We start from the raw sequence: 13,762 nt of genomic DNA on the forward strand, positions 1-13,762 counted from the left end.
AAAGAGGTGTGACTCATTGTCTAGGAGTGTGTCAAGTGTTAACCACATGTAGTGATTTAGGAAATGAAGTCTAGTTCTGTCAAGGAATATTCATTGGTTTCAGTGTGCAAAGTAGAAATTATGAGCAGGCGCTCAGGTGGAGTAGTTGATTTACAGTAAGAAGTACTGTAATAGCGTTACAGCTAAGTGTCCTTCTCATAGTTTGATTTTGTTTTGCTGTTTGTTGTGATTAGACAACAGAGTTTTCCCAGTGCCACAATCTTGAGAATTGTAGGAAATTTGTGTTAGTTTGTGCTGTTTGTCAAGGGCAGTGGTGTTGAGCAAGGAGTACGGCTCAGTATGTATTCACACAAAGTACAGAGGACAGCTGGGATTGTAGCATACTTAAGTATCCTTGTCGTTTGAGTTTGTGTACTTGACAACGGGTAAACATGTTGTGGACAGTACCATGGGGAGTAGGGTTTTCAGTACGACATGAGTCTACCAAGGAGGTATCAAAAATTGTAGCAGGCACAGTTGATGCTATTAGCATCCAACCTAACCTGTTGGTCCATCATCACAACAGATCTATCTGTAAACACAGCCAAGATTTATTATTCCATTAATATTTCACAAACACAGGAAATGAAGGAAGGACTATATATGCAACATAAAGAATTTGTATTTTCCAACATATAGCCATTATCTAGTTAAAAGCTTGCCATAGGCCAATGGTTGGCAAACCGCAGCTTGCACATATGGCTCTTTGGTCCTTTGACTGTGGCTCTTCCACAAAATACCATGTGCGGTAACGCACATACATTTCCAGAAAGATGTTAATGTGTATGGTCAATTCTTATTTTTGCGTTGTGTTCCTGACACGTAATCAGTTGAAAAAACTAGTGTTTGCTGTTATATCCTTATTCGGGTCTACATATTCATGTAGACAATCATTTTCAAACATTAACCACTTCAAGAGGAATTGAGAAGTTGTCTTATTGATGAGAACACTAAATCCCACCTAAATTTGACTTAGCCAAACTTTTCAAGGAGATGCAAACCATTGTTAACACTCATGTTTATCAGTCATCATCATGATTTAATTTTATGAATATCTTACTGTTTAATTTTACCCATAAATGAAATTGTTATTAAGTATGGTATCAAGTTCCGCTCTACATACCTTTAGCTCAACTAAGACTTAAAATTTTAAGTCAAGATTAGCACGTCAGTCTTAGGGAGTGTTGTGAAGTGGAAAATGTAGTGTCAAGTATCGTGAAATGAATGTTGAGCTGGTTGGAGATACAACACTATGAACGAAATGAGAGAGACAAAACAAGTTTACAAAATGATTGTGAATGGAGAAGTTGGATGGGGTCAACATCAGCAAAGGTAACTCTACCAGACTGAGGACTTTTTAGCAAAGGCCGGCATAGGAGTACCCTAGTTAATCTGTAACTTATACAGTTACAGATTAAAAATTGTGGCTCTCAAAAGAAATTTCTATGGCTGTATGTTCAGATTTGGCTTTGTTGATTAACGATTTTGCTGACCACTGCTGTAGACCATCCCACACACTCTTCTCATTGGCTGCCTCCCACTAGGCACAACAAAACACAGCCCACATCTGCTCGATACCTTGGGCAAGCACAGCAGATCAATGTTGTCTACAAAGTTTCACCAGATCAGTCAATGAAATAGGAAGCTTCGAGATAAAAACTGGTCACACTCTGTCACTCTTACAACTGCCCATAATCAGAGGTAGTGTGTGTTTCCAACAATTATAATTAAAGTATAGCATAATTTGAAATCATACGCTGAAGAGCGAAGACTGCTGTCAAGGTAACAAAATAAAAAAAGTACACTATCACCCAGTTATCAAAAACAGTTGTAAGAAATGTTCAAAATGAATTAAAAGTAGCATCAAATATTATGACAACCAAGACAATGTACTTTACATGACTAAAGTCTAATAGCTTACCTCCAACTAAAAGGTATATGGGTATGTATTCTCCTTGTGGACAGTCGTACAAGTATATTGAACCAATAACAATCATGCAGATTGGAATGACAATTGTTACTCCCAAAATTATAGTGCAACCAACTGCAAAGAAAACATTTATGATTCAATGTAAATGACTACTTTTAGGACAAGTTCCCATCATAATAAGGAATGGAAAAATATTTTAATGCAAAGGTTATGAAACTCACTTGTGCCCAGCAGAAGCAGAACAACATTCTTCAAGAAATCTAACATTCCTTTTGAAGTTTTATGAGCTTCTCGCACTCTGCCAAACAAAGAATCGTAAGACGGAGGTGGTGCTGCAAAGAAAAAAGTAAAAGATGTCTATCATGTACTGCTACCAATGTCAGACACAAAAAAACTGCCTATCACCTACAGAAGACGAACTGCACTGTAGCTCACATCATCCTAACATTTCTTTATGTGTGTGTAAAAAAATTTGAGAAAATTAGTATTGTTGTAGGAACGGTAGCAAGGATAAAAATAAATTGTTCAAAATACAGATTAACAGAAAAATACAACAGTTATGAGTAACACAATGTAAAAATCAAGCACAATAGTCTAAGTTCCTTGTACAGAAGGCACACAATGTTGTGAAGATTACTGCTCACATTAACTTTTAATGAAGACGTTCCTGGTTTCTGAACTTTTGACTTCTTGTGCTGAACTGGGCAGTATAACTGCTAGGTTTCAAAGCACTGCCATGGGAAGCAATGTAATTCTATACATAATATTTCTGTTAACACACTCAATGGGGGGAAAAAAACAAAAACCGCTCACCAAGAAGGAATTACCAAAAAATAGGACGAAATCTGTAGGTGTGATGTGCATGCACAGATAAATAATAATTACGATTTCAGAAAAATTTTATGACTTATTCAATACAAAGAACTTCACAAATTGAGCAAGTCGATAACAAGATAGTTCACCTCCGGCCCTTGTGCAAGCAGTTATTCGGCTTGGCTTCGGTTGATACATTTGTTTGATATCTACTGAGGGATATCCTGTCAAACTGTGTTCAAATGCCACATTAGATCGTCAGAATCACAGGCTGGTTGGAGACCTCTGCCCATAATGCTCCAGACATTCTCAACTGGGGAGAGATCTGGAGACCTCGTTAGCCAAGGCAGGATTCGGCAAGTACGAAGACAAGCAGCAGAAATTCTTGACGTGTGCAAGTGGGCATTATCTTGCTGAAATGTAATCCCAGGGTGAGAATCGGGAGTGATGGTCTGGGGTCTATTTCATTTGACAGCAAGACCTCTTTGGTTACCATCTGCTGCACCCTTACAGCACAGTAGTATGCCGTTAATATTCTATTCTGTTTTCTTGCCCTTCAAGGCAAAACATCTTGGGCTTACATTTCAGCAAGATAATGCCCACCCGCATAGGATGAAGAGTTTCAACTGCTTGTCTTCGTGCTTGCCAAACCCTACTTTGGCCACCAAAATTGCCAGATCTCTCCCTAATTAAGAATGTTTAGAGCACTTTGGGCAGGGCTCTCTAATCGGCTCAGGATTTTGATGATCTAACACGCCAACTGCATAGAAACTGGCACGATAACCCTCAGGAGGACATCCAACAACTATCAGTCAATGCCCAGCTGAATAATTGCTTGCTCATGGGCCAGAGGTGAACCAACACATTATTGACTTGTTAAATTTGTGAGGCACTTTCTCTTTAATAAATCATCATTTTTTTATGAAATAGTAATCACTTTTTTGTCTGTAGATGTACATCACTTCTACCAATTTCTGTCCCATTTGGATAATTCCTTTGTGGTGCGTTGGTTTTTTTGTCTTTGAGTGTATAAAACATTGGGTAAAATGTACATTTTCATTTTTATTACTGTAGAAATGGACTACCTTGAAAGACCATGTAGAACACCTTGGCAAGACCACACAAGAAATACAATGATTGGGAAATGACCCAGGTGCAAGATAGGATCACAGATAGAATGTTAGAACAGCAACTTGTCTAGTATGGACATACAATGCGAATGATAGGTGACAATGCCCGAAGGTCTTTATGTACCATCTTCAGGGAAGAAGAAGAAGAAGAAGAAGAAGAAGAAGAGGAAGAAGAGGGAGGAGGAGTGGATGCCATAACTTTAGGGAGGGACTTTCATATAGAACAGTTATCAGAACAAAAGTATTGATTGTGGTTGATGTATCTGATATTGTCAAGTTTTTGGGAGCTATCTGAGAGATGTAAATTAATATAAAGAATGGTATCTTGCTGAGCTGACAATGATCAGAAGAAGCAGGTTGGGGAACAATATTGAGGTCCTGGAGGAAAGTGCAGATGCAGTCCTTGCCATAGTTCCGAATCATGAAGATTTTACCAATGATTCTGAACTGGAGAGTAGGTTTAAAGTGTTAAGTCAATGTGTGGCATTCTTCTGGGTGGCCAGTAAGGTTGACACGGAAATGTAACACACAGAACACATGGCAGTTCCATAGATTTGTTTGTAGATTTAGCCTTCCAAGTATAAAGATGGATCACAATGCCATTGTCTAAGTCAGTTAGAAAGAAGGTAAGAGGCAAAATGTTGGGTTTTTTTTTTTTTTTTTTTTTTTTTTTTTTGGAGGGGGGTGAGGGAGGGGTGTCTGTACCACAGTGGTGCTGTGAAAGACCTTCTATGGCAAAAAGCCAAAGGTTGATTTTGATGTACAAGGACAACACATCATTCACAGTGAAAAGTTTGCAGGTAACATGTCCCAAAATATGGAAGGGCAATGGATGACTTGATTAGTGCCTGGACTGTAGGTGTAATCAACTTGGGATCTGGTCAACAGAGGATCTTTTTGTGGGAACAATGGAACTAGCCACACTGGGGTGTTTTAAGTAGACCTGTGGAGTTGAGATTTCATAGCAAGTTCAAGGAGAATATATTATCTACATTTATCATAAATTAACTCTGTTTTCAAGTTGCTAATAACTGTAATCAACCTCAAAAAGTTTTAGGAAATTAGTAATTTTTAGTGTAGGTTTTTTCTGTTGCCTTAACAGAAATATTTTGTGTTTCTGCTTCAATTCCTACAGGGACTTTTTTAGCTCAGTAGGTATAAAAGATAATCAGTAGGTTTAGTTTAAAGTTATTTGTTCACTGTCCTGAAACACTACAACAGCCACACTGCTGACCCACTGTGAATGCTGTTCTCAAAGACAGGACAAATTGGATGACGTTCATAAGCAGCTGGAAATCACACTGACTACTGTCAAACGATTGGCGGCTGCTGCGAATTGGTGTGTTGGAAGAGCTCCCGAGAGTCATGTACCAGTGAGATGGTACCAAAGTTACCTCAAGTGCGAGTGGTATTTCAATGGTAGATCTGGATGTACTGTACAGTGTGGACGCAGACCAGTATGGACTCAGGGTGTTATACTGACCCCCTAGCTATCAAGCTCTAGCTGCCATCTTTCACTAAATCAGAATGTAAGCCAGAGAAACTCACTTCACCTGTTTTGTCCAGAGTCAAGAGGCAGCAAGCACAAAAGGGTAGGGGGTCTATTAATGTTTGCAGTTCAAATGTATGGCAAATGATGGTACCCCTTACGGAAATAGCAGCAAGGGACAGGAAAGGGCACCACGTGCATTCAATGTGTGTGCCTGGGCACTTCAATCAACTTGTTGAAGAGGCTATTCCTGGAGCCAATAAGGGAACAAGGTACAAGCAGCTGCAGACTGTGGTGCACACTGAAACAAATGATGCCTGTCGTCCGGGCTCTGAGGTCATACTTTGATCGTTCCAATGACTGGCAGTAGGTTGAGAAGACCAGCCTTGTGCATGGAGTTTCAACTCAGCCCACAATTTGCAACACTGTCCCCAGAACTGAATTGGCCACTTGGTTCTGAGTTAAGTGGAAGGACTGAACCAGACACAAGCTAGGCTGTGACTTTCTGGACTTGCATCATAGGGTTGGGAACAGTAGTGTGGCTCTATATGGGTTAGGTGTGCAGTACATTTCCAAGGCTGCTACCCAGGTAGCTGACTGTGTGGGATGCACACAACATTTTCTTAGGTTAGATGATTCTCCATCCATAGGTTAGATGATTCTCCATCCATTCCAGACAATAGCTGTAGGAAACACAGAAGTATCTGTGTAAGATCAAAAGAAATGCCTCCCACATGTGAGAGTATTAAAATCTTAATAGCAAATTGCCAAAGCATTTGTGACAAATTCTAATGGTAAACTACCGAAGCATTCACAACGAAGTGCCAGAGTTGGTAGCATTCATAAAAAGCAGTGAAGCTCTCATACTACTAGGTACAGAAAGCTCATTGAACCTGAAATTGATAGCAGTGAGATTTTTGGGGAAAATTTGAGTGTACATCCAAAGGATATTTGTCACTGTAAACAAGAAACCTAAATGCACAGAGATAGAAACTGAAGCTGCATGTAAATACTGTTCAGTATGAAGATGGGGCATAGAATGGGAACAGGGTTCTTCTACAACCCACCAGGCTCATATTCTGATGTAACAAAAAACTTTAAGAGAAAATCACTGTTCACTTGAACGTACATTCCCTAATAATACTGTAATCACTGGCAGAGACTTTAATCAATCAACAATCAATTGGGAAAATTACAGTTTTCTTAGTGGTGGGCATAAGACATCCTGTGAAACATTACTAAATGCCATCTCTGAAAACTACTTAGAACAGATAGTTTGGAACCCTGCTCATGTCAGAAATATATTGGATCTAAATGGCAACAAAGAGACCTGATCCCTTTGAGGATGTCCACATCAAAACTTATCACTGAACATGACGTGCTCGTGGCAATGATTATTACCAAAGTACGAGGCGTGTTTTTTAAGTAAGATCTGTTTGAACATAAGTACACAACAAAAGGTTATTTCAAAAAAGTAAATTTATTTTCAGAAAGTACATATTTCACTCTATTTTGACATAGTTGCCAAGTTTGTTCAAACAAGTATCATACCTCGCAACCAATTTTAAAATACCCTCTTCATAAAAACTTGCCACCTACTCCGATAACCAAGAGTTCACTGTCATTTTCACATCATCGTGATCATTGTAACAAATGCCACTGAGGTGTTGTTTGAGGTGGAGGAACAGATGGTAATCGCTCGGCGCAAGATCAGGACTGTAGGGTGGGTGGTCTAAAACTTCCCAGCCAAAACTGTCCAACAAATTGCGGGTCTGATCTGCAGTATGAGGTTTTGCATTGTCATGGAGAAGGATAATTCCTTTTGTCAGCATGCCGCATCTTTGTTTTGAATCACTATGCATAGCTTTCTCAGGGTTTGGCAGTACGCTTCAGCATTGATAGTGGTTCCTCGTTGCATGATGTCGACCAACAAAATACCATGCCTATCTCAAAACACCAATGCCATGATTTTGCACTGGGACAGTCTGTTTGGCCTTCACCTTTACAGGTGAGTGTGTGTGTCTCCATTCCATGCTCTGTTGATTCGATTCGGGCGTGACATGCGAAACCCATGTTTCGCCTCCAGTTATGATCTGACTCAATAAGCTGTCACCTTCTTCATCGCACACTCAAATGGTTGGTTGGTTGATTGGGGTTAAAGGGACCAAACAACAAAGTCATCAGTCCCTTGTTTCAAATGTGGCCCATTCAGATAGTGTGACATCTCAGAAAAGTCAGAACGATAAAAGGGAAAAGGCTAAAAAACGTAAAAGTGCAGTCATTTCATCAATGGTAAAAACAAAATGAGGTAAGTCAGCAAGAAAGTGACCCCAACGCTATGCTAGAGGCAGGAAATATCCCACCTCTGAAGCAGTAGAGGCAAGACCACCTGCGACTTAAAAGCATGCAACTGCTAGAATGTAGAAGTGCGTATGGGAAAAGGAGACTAACCAATCCTAAAAAGTGATAAAAACAGAGTCAAAGGGGAAGAAAAGAGGATCTCTGCCAGGAAGGGGAGTCAGGAAACTCCCAACACAGCTTACAGTGGGAGATACCCCAACACTCACCGCCCTGTCCCAACACCAGATGAGATTAAAAACCTTAAAACTGAGAATAAAAACCACTTTCATGGAGGAAACCGAGAACCATAGAGACCATCCGGGAATCATCAGCCAACATCAAAGGTAAAATGCGGGGGAGTCTGTACTTAGTATGCAGAGCCTTAAGAAGGAGGCATTCAACCAAAAAAGAAAACCATGGGTCAGCCTGGTATGGCCAATGCGGAGACGACACAGTGTGGTTGAGTCCTTATGTGAGAGGTGAAAGGAGGAACGCCACGGGCCTGTTGTCACCTTAATCGCACGAAGTTTATTAGACAGGGAGGTAGCCTCCCAAGAGTTGGCCCATGATTGTGCAAAGTGGGATTTGATGCGAAGCCGTAAATCCGCTGCAGGAGGGGTTACAGAAAAAGGGGGGTATGTGACTGCTCCCCTAGCCAAACGATCAGCAAGCTCATTACCTGGAATACCCACATGGCCAGGGACCCAAAGGAAGTCAACGGAACAAGCAGCCAAGCAGCACGGTGAAGATCAGCAAGATGGTCATGGGTGGCAGAGACCAAGGATGACGTGAAAAACACCAGTCAATAGCCAGAAGGCCACTCATTGAGTCTGTACATAACAAAACGCAGTTGTGTTGGGACTGTTTAATAAAGGTAAGGGCCAGGGTAATTGCTATCAATTCCACAGTAAACACCCCACATATAGGTGGCAGCAGATGATTTTCCATTCCAACAGTGGACGTGAAGGCATATCCCACATGATCAGCAGATTTAGAGCCATCGGTGTAAAAAACAACAGCATCCCGAAACTCCCATAAAAATCGGTGGAAAAAGGAACAGAACCCCATGGGGGGGGGGGGGGGGGGGGTGTTCCCAGTTTCAACCAGGAGACTATCAACAGGGCGAGTAGGGAAGGCACTGGTGGCCAAACAGAGACGACGATGGTGGACTGGATCCAGCACGTGCAGTGTGGAAGGAACAGCCGAACCATAAACTTGACAACCAAAGTCCACGCGAGACAGAACTAAAGCACGATAAAGGCGGAGAAGGAGGGAGCAGTCCACACCCCAAGAGGTGTGGGCAAGGAAGCAAAGAACATTAAATTTACGGAAACATCCTACCTTCAGAAGTCTGATATGCGGCAGCCAAGTGAGCTTGTTGCCAAAAAGAAGACCCAGGAAATGAAACCGTGGGGCCACAGGCAAACGTTGTGCATCGAGATAGAGCTCTGGATCAGGTTGCATTGTAGTACGGTGACAGAAGTGGACCACCCGCGATTTTAAAGGAGAGAATTGATGGTTGGTTGTTTGGGGTTTAAGGGACCAAACAGCAAGGTTATCAGTCCCTTGTTTCAAATGTGGTCCATTCCACGAGTGTGACATCTCAGGAAAGTCAGAACAATAAAAGGGAAAAGGTTAAAAATGTAAAAGGGCAGTCATGTTGTCAATGGCAAAAACAAAATGAGGGAAGTCAGCAAGAGAACGAATCCAACGCTATGCTGAAGCAGCAGAGGCAAGACCACCTGCGACTTAAAGATGCAACCGCTAGAATGTAGAAGTACGTATGGGAAAAGGAGACTAACCAATCCTTAAAAAAAAAAGGGTAAAAACAGAGTAAAAGGGGAAGAAAAGAGGATCTCGGTCAGGGAGGGGAGTCGGGAATCTCCAAACACGGCTTACAGTGGGAGATACCCTAACACTCACCGTCCTGCCCCATCACCAGAGGGGGAGAGAGAGAGAGAGAGAGATTAAAAACCTTAAAACTGAGAATAAAAGCCACTTTCCCAGAGGAAACCGAGAACCAGAGAGACCATCCGGGAATCGTCAGCCAACATCAAAGGTAAAGTGCAGGGGATTCTGTACTTAGCACGCAGAGCCAAAAGAAGGGGGCATTCAACCAAAATGTGGGCTACTGACTGGAAGGTTCCACAACCACAAAGTGGGGGTGGCTCATCACGCAAAAGAAACCATGGGTCAGCCTGGTATGGCCAATGCGGAGAAGACACAGTGTGGTCGAGTCCTTTCGGGAGAAATGAAAGGAAAAACGCCACGGGCCTGGTGTCAGCTTAATCGCATGAAGTTTATTAGACATGGGAGTAGCGTCCCAAGAGTTGGCCAATGACTGTGCGAAGTGGGATTTGATGTGAAGCCGTAAATCCGCTGCAGGAGGGGTTACAGAGACGGAGGGGTAAGTGACTGCTCCCCCAGCCAAACGATCAGCAAGCTCATTACCTGGGATACCCACATGGCCAGGCACCCAAAGGAAGTCAACAGAACAAGCAGCATGGTGAAGATCGGCGAGATGGTCATGGACGACAGAGACCAAGGGATGGCGCGAAAAACACCGGCCAATAGCCAGAAGGCCACTCATTGAGTCTGTACATAACAAAACGCGGTTGTGTTGGGACTGTTTAATAAAGGTAAGGGCCTGGGAAATTGCCATCAATTCCGCAGTAAACACCCCACATGCGGGTGGCAGCAGATGATTTTCCGTTCCAACAGAGGACATGAAGCCATACCCCACATGATCAGCAGATTTAGAGCCATCAGTGTAAAATACAACAGCATCCCGAAACTCTCATAAAATTTGGCGGAAAAAGGAACGGAACACCATCGGGAGGATGGAATCTTTCGGACCTCGGCAGGGATCCATCTGAATTCGAGGCCAAGGAACTAACCAAGAGGGGGTGGAGGGGTGGGAGCGACGAACACAGGACAACGAAGGAAGCTGAAAATCACGGCAAAGAGATGCAAGGCGGAGCCCAACTGGTAAACCCGCCCGAGGGTGGGAATCGGGTGGGCGACGTCCATGGTCTGGGGGGGGGGGGGGGGGGTTAGTGTTGTTTAACGTCCCGTCGACAACGAGGTCATTAGAGACGGAGCGCAAGCTCAGGTTAGGGAAGGATGGGGAAGGAAATCAGCCGTGCCCTTTCAAAGGAACCATCCCGGCATTTGCCTGAAACGATTTAGGGAAATCACGGAAAACCTAAATCAGGATGGCTGGAGACAGGATTGAACCGTCGTCCTCCTGAATGCGAGTCCAGTGTGCTAACCACTGCACCACCTCGCTCGGTGTCCATGGTCCGGGAACAGGATAGAATAGGAAGGATGAGTGGGAGAGGAACGGATAGCGAGTGCATAAGACACCAGAAGCCAGGACCGCTGAACAGAAAGGGGGGAGGGGGGGATCCCAGCTTCAACCAGGTGAAAGATGGAGGAGGAGGGAATGGTCCGCACCCCAAGAGGAGTGGGCAAGGAAGTGAAGGACATTGAGTTTACGGAAACATCCTACCTTCAGAAGTCTGATATGGGGCAGCCAAGTGAGCTTGTCGAAAAGAAGACCCAGGAAACAAAACTGTGGGACCATAGGCAATTGTTGTGCATCGAGATAGAGCTCTGGATCAGGGTGGATGGTAGTACGGCGACAGAAGTGGACCACCCGCAATTTTAGAGGAGAGAACTGAAACCCGTGTGAGAGGGTCCATGCAGAGGCACGCTGTGTATCTCCCTGGAGCTGTCACTCTGCAGAGGCCATCGAAGAGGTACTAACCCAAAAGCAGAAATCATCCACATACACAGCAGGGGCGACCAAAGGACCAGCAGAGGCCACAAGTCCATTGATAGCAATGAGGAAAAGAAGTACACTCAATACAGAACCCTGTGGGATGCCCATCTCCTGGGTCCATGGAGAACTAAAAACAGTACCAACCTGAACCCAGAACGGCCGATGGAACAGGAACAGGCTGATAAAAATCGGGAGGGGGCCCCGGAGACCTCTCTGATGAAGTGTAAGTAAGATGTGATGGCGCCAAGCCGTGTCATAGGCCTTGCGAAGGTCAAAAAATACTGCAACTAAATTGTGGTGCTGGGAAAAAGCCTGCCGAACTGCGGATTCCAAGCGAAGTAAATGATTGATCGGAGACAGTCCCTGTCGGAAGCCACACTGATAAGGGGACAATAGATCCCGAGATTCGAGGACCCAATTGAGCCGGCGGGCTACCATCTGTTCAAGTAACTTGCAAACAACATATGTCAGACTAATTGGCCAATAGCTTTCAACAAATAGGGGGTTCTTACCAGGCTTAAGGACAGGAACCACGATGCTATCCCTCCACTGAGAAGGGAAGTCACCCTGGAGCCAAATACAGTTAAACACCCGGAGGAGATGTTGCCATTGTGGAGCACTGGGATGCTGATGCAGTTGCTTATGAATGGAGTCTGGGCCAGGGGCCATATCATGGGAAGAAGAAAGTGTGGAAAGAAATTCCCATACAGTAAAAGGTTCGTTGTAAGGTTCTGACTGACAAGGGGTAGAACATAAGACAGAAGCTTCAGCCCGTTGTTTCCAGTGAAGGAAAGCAGCCGGATAGGAGGCTGATGCTGATGCCATTGCAAAATAGGTCGCAAGATGTTCCGCAAGTATCAACGGGTCTGTAGAAAGGCCATATGGGAGGTGAAGGCCTGGGAGGGTGGACTGCCAATGGGAGCCTTGGAGACAGCGAAGTGTAGCCCATACCCGTGACATAGGGACAGTAGAACTGAGGGAAGAAACAAAGCGTTCCCAATATATACGTTTGCTCTGTTTGATTAAATAACGGGTTTTAGTGCGAAGGCATTTAAAAGGTAATAAGGTTGGCAACGGATGGGTGCCTCTTAAAGTGTTGCAAAGCTCGACAGCGATCACGGATGGCAATGGCAATGGCCGTACTCCACCAAGGGACTTGCTGGCGGTGAAATGGTCCAGATGAGCATGGTACAGCAAGGCTAGCAGCGCGAACAATTGTGTCAGACACATCATGTAGGACGACTTAAATACAACCCGACAAACAGGGAGAAAATGCGACCTGTGCAGTGTATAGACGCCAATCGGCATGTTGGAAAGACCAACGAGGTAACCTGTCCATCGAGGAGCGGGAAGGGAGCGAGAGAATCAACAGGAAATGGTCACTATCACATAGGTCGTCGTGTGGTGACCAGTGTAATGAAGGGAGGAGGGAGGAGGGAGGGAGATGAAGAAAGAGAAAGATCCATGGCAGAAAAGGTACCATGACCAGCACTGAAATGAGTAGGGGAGCCATCAATAAGAAGGCACAAGTCGTGGTCTGTAATAAACTGTTCTATGAGAAGACCTCGTCTAGATGGAAATGCACTGCCCCACAAGGGATGATGAGCATTAAAATCCCCAAGGAGGAGGAAGGGAGGAGGGAGTTGCTGAAGAAGGGCAGTTAAGGCAGCAGGTGTAAGAGTCCTGTCAGGAGGGAGAAAGATTGCAAACCGTGACCTCAGAGTCCAGGTGGACCCTAACAGCAACTGTTTCCAATGTAGTTAGAAGAGGAATGCACATGCTAGCAACGTCTGTACGGACCAACATACAAACGCCGCCAGAAGCTCGCAGGGGGCCGACCCGATTTTGACAGAAAACACGGAACCCACAGAGGGTCGGTGAGTGATCATTAGTAAAATGAAATTCCTGTAGAACCATACAAGCTGCAGAGTAAGACAAAATAGGGGATTTCAACTCTGGAAGGTGGCGGTAATATCCATTACAATTCCAGTGGATAACCACAGAACGATGATTCAAATAGCAGTTGAACAGGCTAAAGCCAGTCATACCACCAGGTCCCCACCCTTCACCGACAAGGAGGGGGCGACATCCATGAACAACAGGTCAGAATCTGGTTGTGAAGCCGGGGATGGGACCTCTGGTGACACCTTCTCCTCCAGGTGCTGCTCACCCTCCCCTGCCGGTCAAGGGTGTCCCTCCCGAGATACCTCTCCCAGCACAAGGTCTGCTGCCACGCG

General features: G+C 44.2%; 1 protein-coding gene across 1 annotated transcript in view; it reads right to left on the bottom strand.

The window, feature by feature from the left end:
* LOC124787965 (transmembrane protein 272-like) overlaps positions 1-13,762 on the bottom strand; it is a 51,912-nt gene that overhangs the window by 19,893 nt on the left and 18,257 nt on the right. The window contains exons 3-4 of the mRNA XM_047254972.1: positions 2,191-2,301; positions 1,961-2,083 (exon numbers count right to left, since the gene is read on the bottom strand). Coding sequence (XP_047110928.1) covers positions 1,961-2,083; positions 2,191-2,301 — 234 coding nt within the window. The remainder of the gene's footprint in view (positions 1-1,960; positions 2,084-2,190; positions 2,302-13,762) is intronic.

Source organism: Schistocerca piceifrons, chromosome 3 (genome assembly GCF_021461385.2).
Source record: "Schistocerca piceifrons isolate TAMUIC-IGC-003096 chromosome 3, iqSchPice1.1, whole genome shotgun sequence".
NCBI classification, from domain to species: Eukaryota; Metazoa; Arthropoda; class Insecta; order Orthoptera; family Acrididae; genus Schistocerca; species Schistocerca piceifrons.